Source organism: Gossypium arboreum, chromosome 7, assembly GCF_025698485.1.
Source record: "Gossypium arboreum isolate Shixiya-1 chromosome 7, ASM2569848v2, whole genome shotgun sequence".
Lineage (NCBI taxonomy): Eukaryota > Viridiplantae > Streptophyta > Magnoliopsida > Malvales > Malvaceae > Gossypium > Gossypium arboreum.
The window spans coordinates 89,604,003-89,618,316 of NC_069076.1; the positions used below are offsets into that span (position 1 = coordinate 89,604,003).

The 14,314-nt window shown below is 31.9% G+C and overlaps 1 protein-coding gene and 1 long non-coding RNA gene across 2 annotated transcripts; one reads left to right on the forward strand and one right to left on the reverse strand.

Annotated features, from left to right (window-relative positions):
* Positions 1–1,744: 1,744 nt before the first annotated feature.
* Positions 1,745–2,903, reverse strand: LOC128295381 (uncharacterized). The gene is made up of 2 exons (XR_008285851.1): positions 2,510–2,903; positions 1,745–2,431 (listed from the first exon to the last, which is right to left on the reverse strand). It is a non-coding gene; the product is annotated as an uncharacterized LOC128295381 (long non-coding RNA).
* A 5,356-nt stretch (positions 2,904–8,259) lies between these two features.
* LOC108478903 (putative respiratory burst oxidase homolog protein J) lies at positions 8,260–12,781 on the forward strand. The gene is made up of 14 exons (XM_053030418.1): positions 8,260–9,062; positions 9,161–9,323; positions 9,407–9,455; positions 9,534–9,647; positions 9,732–10,538; positions 10,632–10,727; positions 10,822–10,937; positions 11,031–11,133; positions 11,239–11,357; positions 11,452–11,596; positions 11,678–11,824; positions 11,911–12,039; positions 12,120–12,198; positions 12,287–12,781. The coding sequence occupies exons 1-14, from the start codon at positions 8,618–8,620 to the stop codon at positions 12,394–12,396; spliced, it is 2,622 nt and encodes an 873-aa protein (XP_052886378.1). The 5' UTR covers positions 8,260–8,617; the 3' UTR covers positions 12,397–12,781.
* Positions 12,782–14,314: the final 1,533 nt, after the last annotated feature.

The following is a 14,314-nucleotide window of genomic DNA, read 5'->3' on the forward strand; positions in this document are numbered from 1 at the left end:
AACGAGAAAATCGAAACCCAGCACGGTAGGGCACGACTCCTCGAATTTCTAGACATCGGGCATTGCCTTATTTTAGAATTTAGAGAACATGAGTGAAATTCTAGAGGAATATTCGATTATTTTGAATAAACAGGAAATTGCAACCCAGCACGATAGGGCACGATTCCCCGAATGGGCAAACATCGAATATTACCTTCGTTTTGAAGAATTTTTAAAGACATGAGTGAAATTTCAAACGAATATTTGATTATTTTGAACAAACGAGAAATCGCAACCCAACACGATGGGGCACGATTCCCGAATTGCCAAGCACCGAGTATTACCTTCGTTTTAATAAAATTTTAAATGAATAATTATAAAAATAGCTTAAAACGTGTCAATGCGACTTGAAATAAAATGAAATCAATCTTAAAGATTTGGACCTTATAAAACCAAATTTTGTAAATCAAGTGGAAAACAATGATATGGGACAATATACACACATGAGATATAATCAATTAACAAACTAATAACTAAGTATAACTAACCTAAAAAAATATAACCCGATTACGATCATGCATGGGGAATAATTGATATAATAATACAATGACGAAAGTAATAATATAACAATACAACACAACCGAAACAATACACACAATAATATGCCACAATAATATACATAGCATGATATAAAATAATCAATGCAAGGTGTAAAAAAGCGAAATAGCAATTAGAAGCCAATGTACTATAGAACGATTTTAAAATAATGACGAATAAATGAACACATAATATATAGGTTGACAAATTTGCATAAAAACTAGGGATATATAATTATTGAAGCGGATATTATAGAAATAAAGTTTGAATCAATTAATATGCAAAATATTTTGAACACAAATTCATTTAAAAATTGACAAGGTATATGATAACTTAAAAATATGAAAAAATGGTGGAATACATGATAAGATATACGTACCAAACATATATATATAAATACATTTAGGAATAATTATCTGTAAAAAAGGGCATGAAATGAATGATGCATACAAAATTAAGTTACCTTATAAATTATATATGTACCATTATACTTAAAAACATTTAAAAGAGATACTATATAAAACATAAAAATAATATAATACAAAGAAACATTCCAAAATAATAACTTTATAAATATAGAGATGAAGTTCCTAAAATAGTTTCATATATATATATATATAAAAAATACTTAGTGAATCATAAAGCAATAAGTATTTTAAAATAAAAAAAATCTATTAAAGTAATAAGTGTATTAATATATATACATATATATAAAAATTTAAAAGTAATTACATGTAAAAATAACATAGAAATGATAATATGTATAAGACCTAATTAATTTTATTATAAATTACATAATAGATTTAAAAACATGCTTATATATATAAAAAACTATATGTATAAAATACATAGATTTAGAAAAGTATAAGGATTAAACATAGGCATTAATTAATATATATACTTACATAATAATAATATAAAAGATATATTATGTAGGATCATGTAACAAAATATAAGAATGAATTTAAAAGGAATTATATGTGTAAAATAATATGAGATTATTAATATACATGAAATAAAATTAACTTTGTTATAAATATATATATATATATATATATATACGTATAATAGTGTATATAAAAATATTTACATGAAATAGCTTACAAAATATGAAAATACAATTACCCCAAAAAGGTAAGCAAATGATATATAATAATAAACACGAATAAGAAAAAAAAAACTAATTGAAATCAAATTAAAATAATAAGGATAATTTACAAATGAAATAGTTTATACGGCCAATATGTAATGCGCGCGATTGTGTAGGGACTCAAGCTGGAAATATTCCAGGCCCTCAAAACGCAGCACACAAATACGGACTAAAATGCAAACACGCACAAATTGCAGGGAAAATTTAAAAACAAAGGAAACACAAATATAAGCTGCTTTAAATGCGGCGCGAAAGGGGAGGGACTTAGATTGCAAATGACCCATTTGCAGCGCAAAGGCACTGGTTCGGGTCCTGGAACGGGTTGACGCGCGAACCCTTCCCCTTAAAAAGGCGCCGTTTCATTTTATTCTCAAAAAAAAAAAAAGAATGGCAATCAATCAGCCATTTTACAAGCCACAAAACCGAACACCCATTTGCTAGGGTTTCGGCGCCGCAACTTTGTGGCTTTTCCAACCTCTCTTGCCCTTTCAACTGCCACCGTCCCACCATTGAAACCGATGGAAGGTAGCTCGCCACGGAATCGCTCCCTTTTCCTTCTTTGAACCTCGCCTCAGAAGGTCATTTTTTCTTTTAGCCCCGAGAATCTATTTCGATCTTCGATTTCGACGAAGAAGAGATGGTCTCCGATGGCTTGTATGCGAAGGTAAGCCCCCTCCCTTTTCCTTTTTTATTTTTCTAAATGCACTGATGAAGGATTTTAGTAAGTACCATTAAAAGAAAGAAAAAAAAAAGGAGTATAGAAATCGAAAGCCAAAAAATCACCTTTCTCTGTTTTTTTGCCTTCTATTGCATGTTTTTGTATGTGTATATCGCGTAAAAAATTACAATGATCGAATCCCTTGGCTTTATAGTCGAAGGGATTAAATGATAGCAATAAAATAAAGAAAAATACAATATTCTTTGTTTTTGTTTCTTTTTGCTGTGCGTTCGTCCTATTTGTTTGCAGGTACGGAGTGTGGGGCATGCGCTGGCCCTTGGCGTGAGGCGTACGGAGGCGCGGACGTGGTCGTACGGTGTTGAAGGCACATGGAGGCTGGGACTGCTGCGGCGCAAAGTGGGAGAAGCCCTTAGGGTTTCTGTTAGGGTTTTAATTTTTCGGGCCTGCTGGGCCATAAATTCTTGGGTCTAGACTTGTTTGGGCCTGTACCTGTAAACTAGACTTGGACATTCAATGGACTTTTTATTATTTGTTTTTATTTTGGATTTTGGTTCTGACGTGGGCCTGAGCAAATTGGCCCATTTACAGTTGGGATTGACCTGTATAAACAACGAAATAAAAAATGTAGAGAAGGTTGAATACAAATTTTACGTGGAAAACTCCTCCGAATAGGATAAAAAATCATGAACAAAGGAGGTTTCGACTTTTCACTAAATGAATAAACAAACAAGAATACAATATGGAAAAAATAAGCGAAAATACAAAACACACCCCACACAGTTAATTTCAATAAACGAAAACAGTAAAAAAAATGTAAAGAAAATTATGTTTATATTCCATGAAATTTTGATACAATGGTGGAAGTAACGATAACTGCGACTTTATTTTGTTTCTCTAAAAGGGCATCATTGATTTGATAAGCAGATGATATTCAAATGTCGAAAAGTAACAAATATAGAATGGAAGTTTTAGTTTTAATAATAAATAAATTATTTGGTGTCTTCAACTTGTATTGTCCTCCTTAACACGATATTCCCATTCACTATTCTTTTATAATTTTTTCAGCCCACCAGTAACATTAATTTAATATGCAATGCAAAGGACAAGTATAATGATTATACAACATAAATTGAGTTGTTGATGGATAACTAACCTATGTTATTTTTGAGTCATGTGTGGACAAAATTAAATGACAAGAATACAATTTTGTGAAACATAATTGAAGCTATGTCAACATTAATTGGTTGGATGTATGTGTTGGACTTAAAACAATATAGTTGGATACTCTCAGTGATTTGCAAACAGAAAATTGTATAACGCGTAGACAGTTCCTTCTAGGATGTTTGAGCGGTGATTTTTTAAAATAAAGGCATGTATATGATCATCCTATACTAAATAATACAAATTAGGAACTCGAAATGTATAGTTAGGTAATTAAAATTGTTAAACTATAGATGAAATAACTTATTAAATTACTACTTACATTTTATTTAAAAGATCATTTCAACTACAATTCATTATTATTCGTATATTTATCGTATCCCATATTACATTAGCGTGAATTTTTATTTTTCAATTATTATCAATTGTTGTAAGCCAACTGATAAAGTTGTAACTTTGCATTATACTTATAGAAAAAAAGAAAATAATTAAAATAATGGGATGAATATAATGATAATTAATTGTTAAATAAGTTTGTATTTGTTTTATAAGTTTTTTAAGTAATAATATCACCTCCTAAAAACGTCATAAAAACTTGTAATATATACAACATTGTTAGTACATGTATGCGACGTTTCATTATTTTCTAAAAGGAATTTCAAACTATCGGGTGAAGAAACTCATGAATCAGCAACATATACTTGCAAAACATATTTTTTTATGAGAGACTGCCTTATTGCAAATGTGAATTGTGATGTTGTATTAGATGGAAAAATTTTCAGTGGAGGAATAAAAAAGTGTTGACCAATATGAGTATCAGTTATAGTAATTGCTTCATTCAATGGCGAGACCAAATTTGTTAAATCAATCTAGTGTGATTACATAGTCCAAGACTCTTATTTATGTTTTTGAGAAGGATAATTTGAATACCAATTTTCAAATCAATCTCATAGTTAGGGATTTCAAGAGATTTTAAGAATTCAGGGAGATATTAATTGTTGTTTAGAATTCCCTGATGTTGATGAGATTCTTCTGTCTATATTTAGATATTTCTTAAAATCGCTGGAATAAGAGATAATATAAATTCATTAACCCTGTCAACAATCACATTAGTGGGTGACAAAATAACTATATCTTTTATACAAGTTGGATTGAAATCAAGACAGTGGATTCAACAATGTCACAAAACAGAAATTCAAATCCATGTAAAATTAAAAACCTCTCCAAAACAGAAATTACTTGCGAAACATCATTCCCCTCATATTTGATAGTAGGTAATTTACCATCACTCAAAATCCAACAACCACTTACTAAAAGCAGGGATGGAAGAAGTTGAATTTACATCTAATCATATGTTTATGGTTAATTAGAAAAGCTCACAATGATCCTGTATTGGAGACTTACTAATAGAAGCTGAAATCATATCACTTTGGCTGCCCCAAGGAACAACAAATAATATATGTCTGAAATCATATCCTAGCAACATAGTAACCCCACTACATAATTTATTTTCAGATGAATAATCATCACACCGTAAAATGTCCTACAACATCTTATCAACATATTCAAATGCATGCCTATGAGCCATTGGCGCCCGCTTCTTCCCATATTTTTAAACTTAATGCCCCCTCACTCCTTACTTCATTCACCATCATTCTCTAGCACTTCTTCTCTACTTTTTGAGTTTCTCAATCAATTTTATCAACCTCCAACTCTAACTTCACCGAATATAGTAAGTCAATTACCTTACATGATTTATGTAATTATTAATTTAAGATTCAATGATATTAATTAGACTTTTTTTAATATCTAGCCAAGTTAATCCCCTTCCAATTATCATTTCTTACTTTACTCTTTTAACTTTTCATTCCAAACCTACAATGAAAAAAGAAAAAAATAGTAAATCCAAATTAAATCTAAAACCTATGAAATATTAAAAAATGTGAATAAAACATAATTAATCTGAAAAACTTTTAAAAATAATAATTAACCTAGAAGTTAGAATTTACTTGTAAATACTACGAAATATACTAAATTAATTTAAATTAATTAAAAATAAAATAATCATTTAATACAATGATTTATTTAATTTAGTCGGTGATAATATATATTTTTATTTATCTCTTAATTAATTTAAATCTTTTTAAAATAATCATAACTTCATGGGCGAAACTAGGGGGTGGCGGGCCCTAGATTCCCCAAAATGAAAAATTTTCCATTTAGACCCTTTAAAATTTTAAATTAGTAAAAATAAAAGTACATTTTACCCCTCTAAAAATATAAATATTTGATTTAATCTATTCCTTGCTTTTTTTTTATCTATATCTAACGACTACTCTTACTTGTTACTAGACGACTAAGCAATTCCTTAAAAAAAAAAAAGAGGGCTTCCAACAAAAAAAAAACTGTCTAGCACTTCACGTCGATATACTGTTTGGAATTGTGTTGCTATGTCAGAAGAAGGATAGCTATTCTAATTTGGTATACTCTAAAAATACCTTTAGTACAATATTGACGATCTCACAAAGATTGAGTTTCGGTGAATTCCCATTTATTGATCCCATCTTTTACGAAATCGATCCCCTACAAGAATATGTGGAGCTCGCATGTGCGGAAGCACGGAGAACGTTCTTTTGCGATATTATTACCGTATTAAATCTTTGGGTCATTTATAGTATTACTATATCTTTCCTATTCATTGCGGGTTGGTTATTCGTCAACACAGATTTAGCTTATGATGTGTTTGGAAGCTCTTGTCCAAACGAGTATTTTACAGAAAGCCAACAAGGAATTCCATAAATAACTGGCCGTTTTGATTCTTTGGAACAACTCGATGAATTTAGTAGATCTTTTTAGGAGGACCCATTCGGAAGGATTGTATCTCATAATTATCTATGACTGTTTATGTCTTTAGCATGACCACTTGATGAAATGCAGAGGGAAGTGGGATAAATGGTCGATACTACTGGAAGGATTCCTCTTAGGATAATAGGTACGGTAATTGGTATTCCTGTGATCGGTTTAATAGGTATTTTCTTTTATAGCTCATATTCTGGATTGGGTTCGTCCCTGTAATATGGAATAATGGATAATGGGATGAACTAAGTTATAGGCATGAAAGTGTAAGAACTCAACGGGGCCTGCCTCTTCTTTCTTTCTCTGATTCGCGAGGAAGGGGGGTCCTGTTGAATTCTTAAAGATCATGATCATAATATTTTGGTCGTATAAATAACAACAAACAGACCACTTTTTCCGATTATTTTTTTTTTGAAAAATGAATCCAATTTCAATTAATTGATTTATAGCATCTACTCTTTGATAGTATCTATTGATACTTTCAAGGTTAGAAGAAAAAAAGGAATCACTCAATTGGATGCCCCAATACAATATATATTTAATATTTCTTCTTCTTTTTTTCTGTCGACCAGATATCAATCAAACCTTTTCGAGACTAGTCTAACCTTACTCGATTTATTTTAGTATTTCATCAAAGTTTGAAATTATTTTATAAGTTTATCGCCTTGATTCTATTTTATCAAAAAAAAATCGTAAGGATTCCTTCTCTTTTTTTTGGTTGTCCATTACATAGTATATTTATTTCAACTTATTTTATACTTATTATATTATCCTTATTACTTATTCTATTATAAGTAAATCAAAAGAATAAAGGGTTCTGAAAAATCTGAAAAAATTGAAAATAAGAATAGAAATTTTTGACAAACGGGTCCTGGAATTGTTATTATTTCGACACAAGAAAAGGGTGTGTAAAATTCCTTTTCTTGTGTCGAAGGCTAGAAAGATGAAGAATATTCCCTATAATTATTTGTTCTCCTCATTTAATTTATCCTTCCTTTCTATTCTCCAATTACTTATCTTATGTTTAGTATCTACTCAAATTGAATTTAAAAACAAAACATATTCTGTAACATTTAAATATGACACTGACAATAGGAATATAATTACAACCCCCTCAATTTAGTTCAATTTAGATTGAAAAAAGAAGAAAAAAAGAGGTAAAGACAAATAGTCCTCTTCACAATATATATATTTTATTTTGAATGCGGTAAAAGTTTTAAAATTATTAAAATGATGAAATTATAATTTTACTATTATAAAAATTACGATTAATTTAGAACCCTAAAAATTTTCTAATTTCGCCTTTGCATGACATAATAAAAACTAATCTTTATTATTTAACACGTAACTTTTATAATTGTTTCGAAAAACTTCATCTACAAACACACAGTTTGCTTTAAAAAACAAACAAACATGCATGCATGACATAATTGAATATTTTTATAAAATTAAATAATTAAGAATATGGGATTATAATAATGTTTGTCGTTATCAAATAAAATTGTAGATTATAATCAATTCTCATTCGCATAAAAAACGTCCTCCATCTTCTTCAAGTGAAGAATTTTTTTTATTAAAATTGAATGGTACTGTATGATTTGATGTTGATGAAATAATTTGGTGGATGTTGTAGTAAATATTTTCGTATTTTAGAAAATCATGCATCAATCTAACTAATTCGTAACAAAGATTCCATTTTTACGTGAACAAAAATTTGGATCTTCCAGGATAAAGACAAGTAGCAAGTGATTTTCAGTTAGTGCCATCAAACATCTGTTAATGTTTTGCTTTATTAAGTGAGAGATATTGGTGGTTTCAATCTCCGAATTTATTAATGCTAAAATTGTGGGTCTCGATAGCTGTCTTAACAAAAAAAACCATAAAACGTGATCAAAATAGAGAGAAAGTTCCAATGTTTTGTGGAACAACAAAGGTGTTAGAATAACTTGAATCTTTGTAGCATATTGTCGTTATCTCCTAGGTTTTCTGTCTTAACAATTCCCTATTTTCAGACAAAAAAAAACAATAAAAATTGAATGTGGAAGGTCTCTTCCTTCTTTATCAACTCATGTTTGAACGTTTCTTTTTCATCATTCTCCCTGGAATTTCTCTAAATCAAGATCTCGGATTTTAGGTGATAAGAGTAACAAAGCACTCCCAATTACTCTTATCACCACCATTTTATTTTAACGAGTATGAAGGAAAAGGGTGAATCAGGGCAGGAAATAAAAGAGAATCCAAAGCAATGGAAGCTGGAGAGCATTGTGGTCGATAAGAATCCGGCTGGTGTTGAAGGTTCACGGAAATCCATTTCCCAAGAAAAACAACAGGCAGACTTATCGGGGAAAGCCGGAAGGAATCCGAGTAGTTCTCAAGGGTTACAACGGAATGCTTCGAAGGCGTCATCCTTTAGGAAGCTTATGAGTACCGCTAGGAAGAGAACAAATGGGCCTCCTCCAACCGGTATTCATAGATTGGACAGAACTGCTTCTTCTGCTGCAAAGGGGCTTGAGAGTCTACGTTTCCTCGATAAAAAAGTCACGGGGAAAGATTCGGATGCTTGGAAACCAACGGAAAGGCGCTTCAACCAGTTTGCGGTCGAGGGGAAGCTCCATAGGGATAAATTTGGCACCTGCGTTGGTAATATTATTATATATACACACACAGCTGTATACACCCTCAACTAATATTAACATATTTTTAATTTGATGGGAAATTGACAATGTCTTATATCGTAGGAATGGGAGATTCCAAGGAATTCGCAGAGGGACTATATGATGCTTTAGCAAGGCGTAAAGGTTTGAATCCAGAAGAAGGGATAACCAAGGAACAGTTGCATTCATTCTGGGATGAAATTACTAATCAAAATCTCGATTCAAGGCTTCAGATTTTCTTTGATATGTATAAATTACCCATGTTCCTATTTTCATTTAAATACAATGCAAGACGGAAGAGCTTGAACCTTGTTGTTACTTTTTTTCCAGGTGTGACAAGAATGGAGATGGTAAGCTGTCAGAGGACGAAGTGAAGGAGGTGAGAACTGAAACTAGCATTTTGTGAATGTGATTTCTTCTTTATATTATGCTTAATCTCTGCGGTGTATGTAAGTAGATTATAATGTTGAGTGCCTCCGCTAACAAGCTTGGGAGACTTAAAGATCAAGCCGGAACATATGCATCTTTAATCATGGAAGAGCTTGATCCTGATCACTTGGGATACATAGAGGTTAGGAATTATTGACCAGCTAAACAGATTCATTTAAGTTAACTAGAATTATAATCATTGTCAAATTTCTCTTGAAAAAAACAGCTATGGCAGCTAGATATTCTACTAAGGGGAATGGTTGCCTCGAATGACCCCAAGCCTGCCTGCAAGCGAGAGAAGAGCCTGGCAAAAGCTATGATCCCTAAAAACTATAGAACTCCAATCAGCAAATACAAGACCATAACTATAGAATATTTACATGACCACTGGAGAAGAATATGGGTTATTTTCCTTTTCATGGCCGTAAACTTAGTCCTCTTCTATTGGAAGTATATCGAGTTCATTGGTTCACCTACGTATCAGATCACAGGCTATTGTGTCTGCGTTGCTAAAGGTTCAGCTGAGGCTCTCAAGTTCAACATGGCTCTTGTTCTCCTTCCAGTGTGTAGAAGAACTCTCACTTGGCTTAGATCTTCATTTCTCAACCAGCTTGTCCCTTTTGATGACAATATAAACTTCCACAAGTTGGTTGCTTTGGCAATAGCCATTTGGTCCACCGTCCATACGTTTATGCATCTCGCTTGTAATTATCCGTTAATAGCAAGTTGCCCCAAAGCAAAATTCATGGCAACTCTTGGACCTGTCCTTAATTACAAGCAGCCAACTTATGCAGATCTAGTAGACAATGTTGTCGGCATTACTGGGATACTTATGGTGGTTATTATGTTGTTTTCGTTTATTCTGGCAACACATAATTTTAGAAGAAATGTTGTCCGTTTACCTTGGCCATTTACCACCTTGGCCGGCTTCAATTCCTTTTGGTATGCACATCATTTGCTGATCTTGGTATATATCCAAATGATCCTCCATGGTTACATCCTCATCTTCGAAAAGCCCTGGTACCAGAAGACGGTACGTATATATGTTGGATTAATTAAACTCCAAATCCTTCTTGAACAACATTACACAAAACGTTAATGGGGTTAACCCTCTCGTTCTCTACAGACTTGGATGTATCTCATTGTCCCAATGTTACTCTATGCTAGAGAGAGATTCCTTACCAGGTTCCAGGATCACAAGCATGTGGTCCATGTCATTAAGGTAGTTCATATAAATAACCCTCCCTCTTTTCATCTCTTTTGCATTCAGTCTCGGAATCGTAATCATATCTGTCATGTTATTGGGACGTTTTCAGGCAGTGATATATACAGGAAATGTTCTAGCTATATACATGACCAAGCCTCCTGGATTCGAGTACAGAAGTGGAATGTATCTGTTTATCAAGTGTCCAGATGTATCAAAATTTGAGTGGTACATATATATATATATATATTATATAATCTTGTCTTAGATTTGTCAGAAAATGTTATCCAAGCCTCAGAACTAATTATCATATGTTTACAGGCATCCATTTTCCATCACTTCGGCACCTAAAGATGACTACTTGAGTGTCCACATTCGGGCCCTAGGGGACTGGACTTCTGAACTAAGAAATACTTTTAAAAAGGTGATAAAACAAGTATTTTGGCATTAATGTCTTCCTTCTCAGCATTCCTTTTTTTCCCCCTTTTTAGCTGTTCTCCTTTCTGCACTCTAAACCAAAAGAATTCAGGTTTGTGAACCCCCCACTGTGGGAGGAAAAAGAGGAGAGTTACTGAGAATGGAAACTAAGACAGTAAATCATGCATCAGGTTCAAGTAATTATAAAGGCCCACAACAGGAACAACCAAAGTAAGTCAATTGTTGGTTCAAGGTCATTTTACGACCTCTCGATACATTGTTTTCAGTTTATACTAACATATATAGCTTTGGCTTCTTGGCACAGTTTTCCAGAAATCTTTATCAAAGGGCCATATGGAGCACCAGCTCAAGACTATAATAAGTATGACATCCTCTTTCTTATTGGCCTGGGAATTGGAGCAACTCCATTTATCAGCATCATAAAGGATCTGCTCAGCAACATCAAACCAGTGAGTAAATTTGGAAGTAGAACAAAAAACATATGCCCATTTGTTTTGTTTTTAAAAATGGAAATAATTTGAATGGCACAGGAAGGTCAAGAAGAAGAAAATTGCAGCTGTTTGAAGACTGGTAGGAAGTATCCTGAAAGGGCATATTTCTACTGGGTGACCAGGGAACAAGACTCCTTCGAATGGTTTAAAGGAGTTATGGATGACATTGCAGAATTTGACAAAAATGTAGGTTTCCAAGTTTTTTTAAAAAAACTTCATTTTTGTCTCAACAGTCAACATATGATCTCAATCAACCCTTTAAATTAATGCAGAAAATGATAGAGATGCACAACTACTTAACAAGTGTGTATGAAGAAGGGGATGCACGGTCTGCACTCATTGGCATGGTGCAGAAAATGCAACAGGCTAAGAATGGAGTTGATATTGTCTCAGAAAGCAGGGTAATCTTATTCACTTGGTCCATGGCCTGAATATGTTTAAGATAAGCTTATTTCTTTCTTAATTTCATCTTTTGACACAGATAACAACACATTTCGCAAGACCAAATTGGAGGAAAGTTTTCACTGCAATGGCTAACAATCACCCAGCTTCAAGAATAGGTTATAAAAACCAAACTGAAACCTTCAAATTTTATAGCTCATGCCCAAAGTTTTCTTTTTGTCTTCCTGAATATGATTATTGTTGCAGGTGTTTTCTACTGTGGAAGTGCTACACTTACCGAAGTATTAAGGAACCTATGTCATGAATTTAGCTTAGAGACGTCAACTCGGTTCCAATTTCACAAGGAGAACTTTTAATAAAGTAATAGTTTCAAAACTGGCTTTACGACACCAAATGATGGATAGAGTTGAAGAAACTGGCTCGTAGAGACACACCCAAAGAGGAGAAATTTGTGCAATCAATCCAATATTAACACATTGTAAAACCCTTAGGATACAACTTTAATTTTCATGATGATTTCATTTATAACCATTTAAATTATCCCCCCCCCAAAAAAAAAAAAAAAAAAAAAATTTCATTTATAACCATTTAAATTATCCCCCCCAAAAAAAAAGAAAAAAAAGATTGTGCCATTGGTTTTGGCGTCTTTTGTCACATAAATTGTACGGAACGGGTTGTAATTTATTTATTTTTGTAATACCCAATATTTTGGTGCAATTCAAACGTGAACTGATATACAATCAACATTGCCTTGCATGCATGCACAGATCACGTCGCTTGCTTTTTTCTTTGTAGTAATTAATATTTTCGGCTGTATTTACACCTTTTATTGCTCTGCAAGCTCTTTGAATGCTGTCTTGATATACATTTAATTAATAATTTGCATGTCTTTTACTTATAACCAGTGGAAGGCACTTGCACGGAAAGATTGTTATATACAAAAATATTTTAATGTAATTTAAGTGTTAAAAATATTTTATAAAAATAAAATATAAACTACGCATAAAACTTCACATTTTTCTTTCACAAAATAACACTTTTTACATTATTTTTCTCTTAAAATATTATTTATCAGAAATACATAAAAAATTGCTTGAAAAATTAATTTATAAAATTTAAAATAGAAAGTTAATAGTAAATGATCAAATATACCAATTTTAAATAGATTTGGGAGGACACATTCAATAAAATTTTAATATTAGAATTTTGTTTTAAGTCAAAGTTGTTACATTTTACTTTTTCAGTGTTAACATAATATATGATATGTTTGGATCAATGTTTTCTCATTAATTTCTTCATTTATTCTTTAAGTTTTTCTTCTATATTTTATTTTTTATTTAAAATTTTCTCCTTTATATAAATACAATTAATTATGTTTTTATTCCATTTCTTTTAGTGTGTAAATTTTTCCTCCCATTTTCACCTTTAATTTTTTTTTAATTTAGGTATAATCTATTACATATAAATTATATATGTTAATTTTTATACAATGTCTACTTCTACGGTTAATTTCTCAAATCCTTAAATATGCTTAAATCAACATCTTTCGATTGTTGCAATAGAAATAACCTATTAGCATAAAGCTCAATTAAAAATTATATATGTTAGTAGAGATTTCATTTTTAAATTAATACGTTGAAGACTTACCAAATTTTCAAATTTGATAAAAATAAAAATTGTACTTATAGTAAAAAAGTAATTAAGGAAGAAATAACATAATTATTTAAAATTAGACCCCAAACAAAATTTAGTGTCTACCGAAGATTGAACATTTAAAAGTTAATTTAGTGTTTTAAAATGACTTTAAAAATATAGCAATTTAATCTTTATCGTGTTTTAAAAAGTGCTTAATTTATTGGCCATTTTCAATTTTCATCACGTCATTGCAGCATCTTAAGGTGAGTTTGGATGGGCGATGCATTTACCTGAGGTTAGTGTAAAAACAGCGGTGGCGGTGAGATTGGATACTGTAGCGATACTGTAGCGTGAAACAAAAAATAAGCTAAATACACCGCACCGCACCGTACCACACCGCCGCCACAAACCCATCCTTAGTGTGGTTGTTCTAAGATTAAGATCAGAAAATTTTACCTAAAAGTTGTATGAACGATGCTTGCAAGTGGTGAAGGTGATAAGGATGGTCAAGCCGAGGATCAGTCCACCTAAAAGGTCTACGTTAAGGACCAGGGTTTAGATCCGATAACGTCAATTGTAGCGGAATCAGTCCTTGCACTAGCTGTATCCTGGAAGGACTAACTAATAGGAGGATCCTCC

Bases quoted from the DNA above. Each gene is read 5' to 3' on its own strand.
- LOC108478903 (XM_053030418.1), top strand. From the start codon at position 8,618: ATGAAGGAAAAGGGTGAATCAGGGCAGGAAATAAAAGAGAATCCAAAG. The intron at 9,063-9,160 runs GTAATATTATTA...CTTATATCGTAG, and splicing joins TAAATTTGGCACCTGCGTTG to GAATGGGAGATTCCAAGGAA. The intron at 9,324-9,406 runs GTATAAATTACC...CTTTTTTTCCAG, and splicing joins CTTCAGATTTTCTTTGATAT to GTGTGACAAGAATGGAGATG.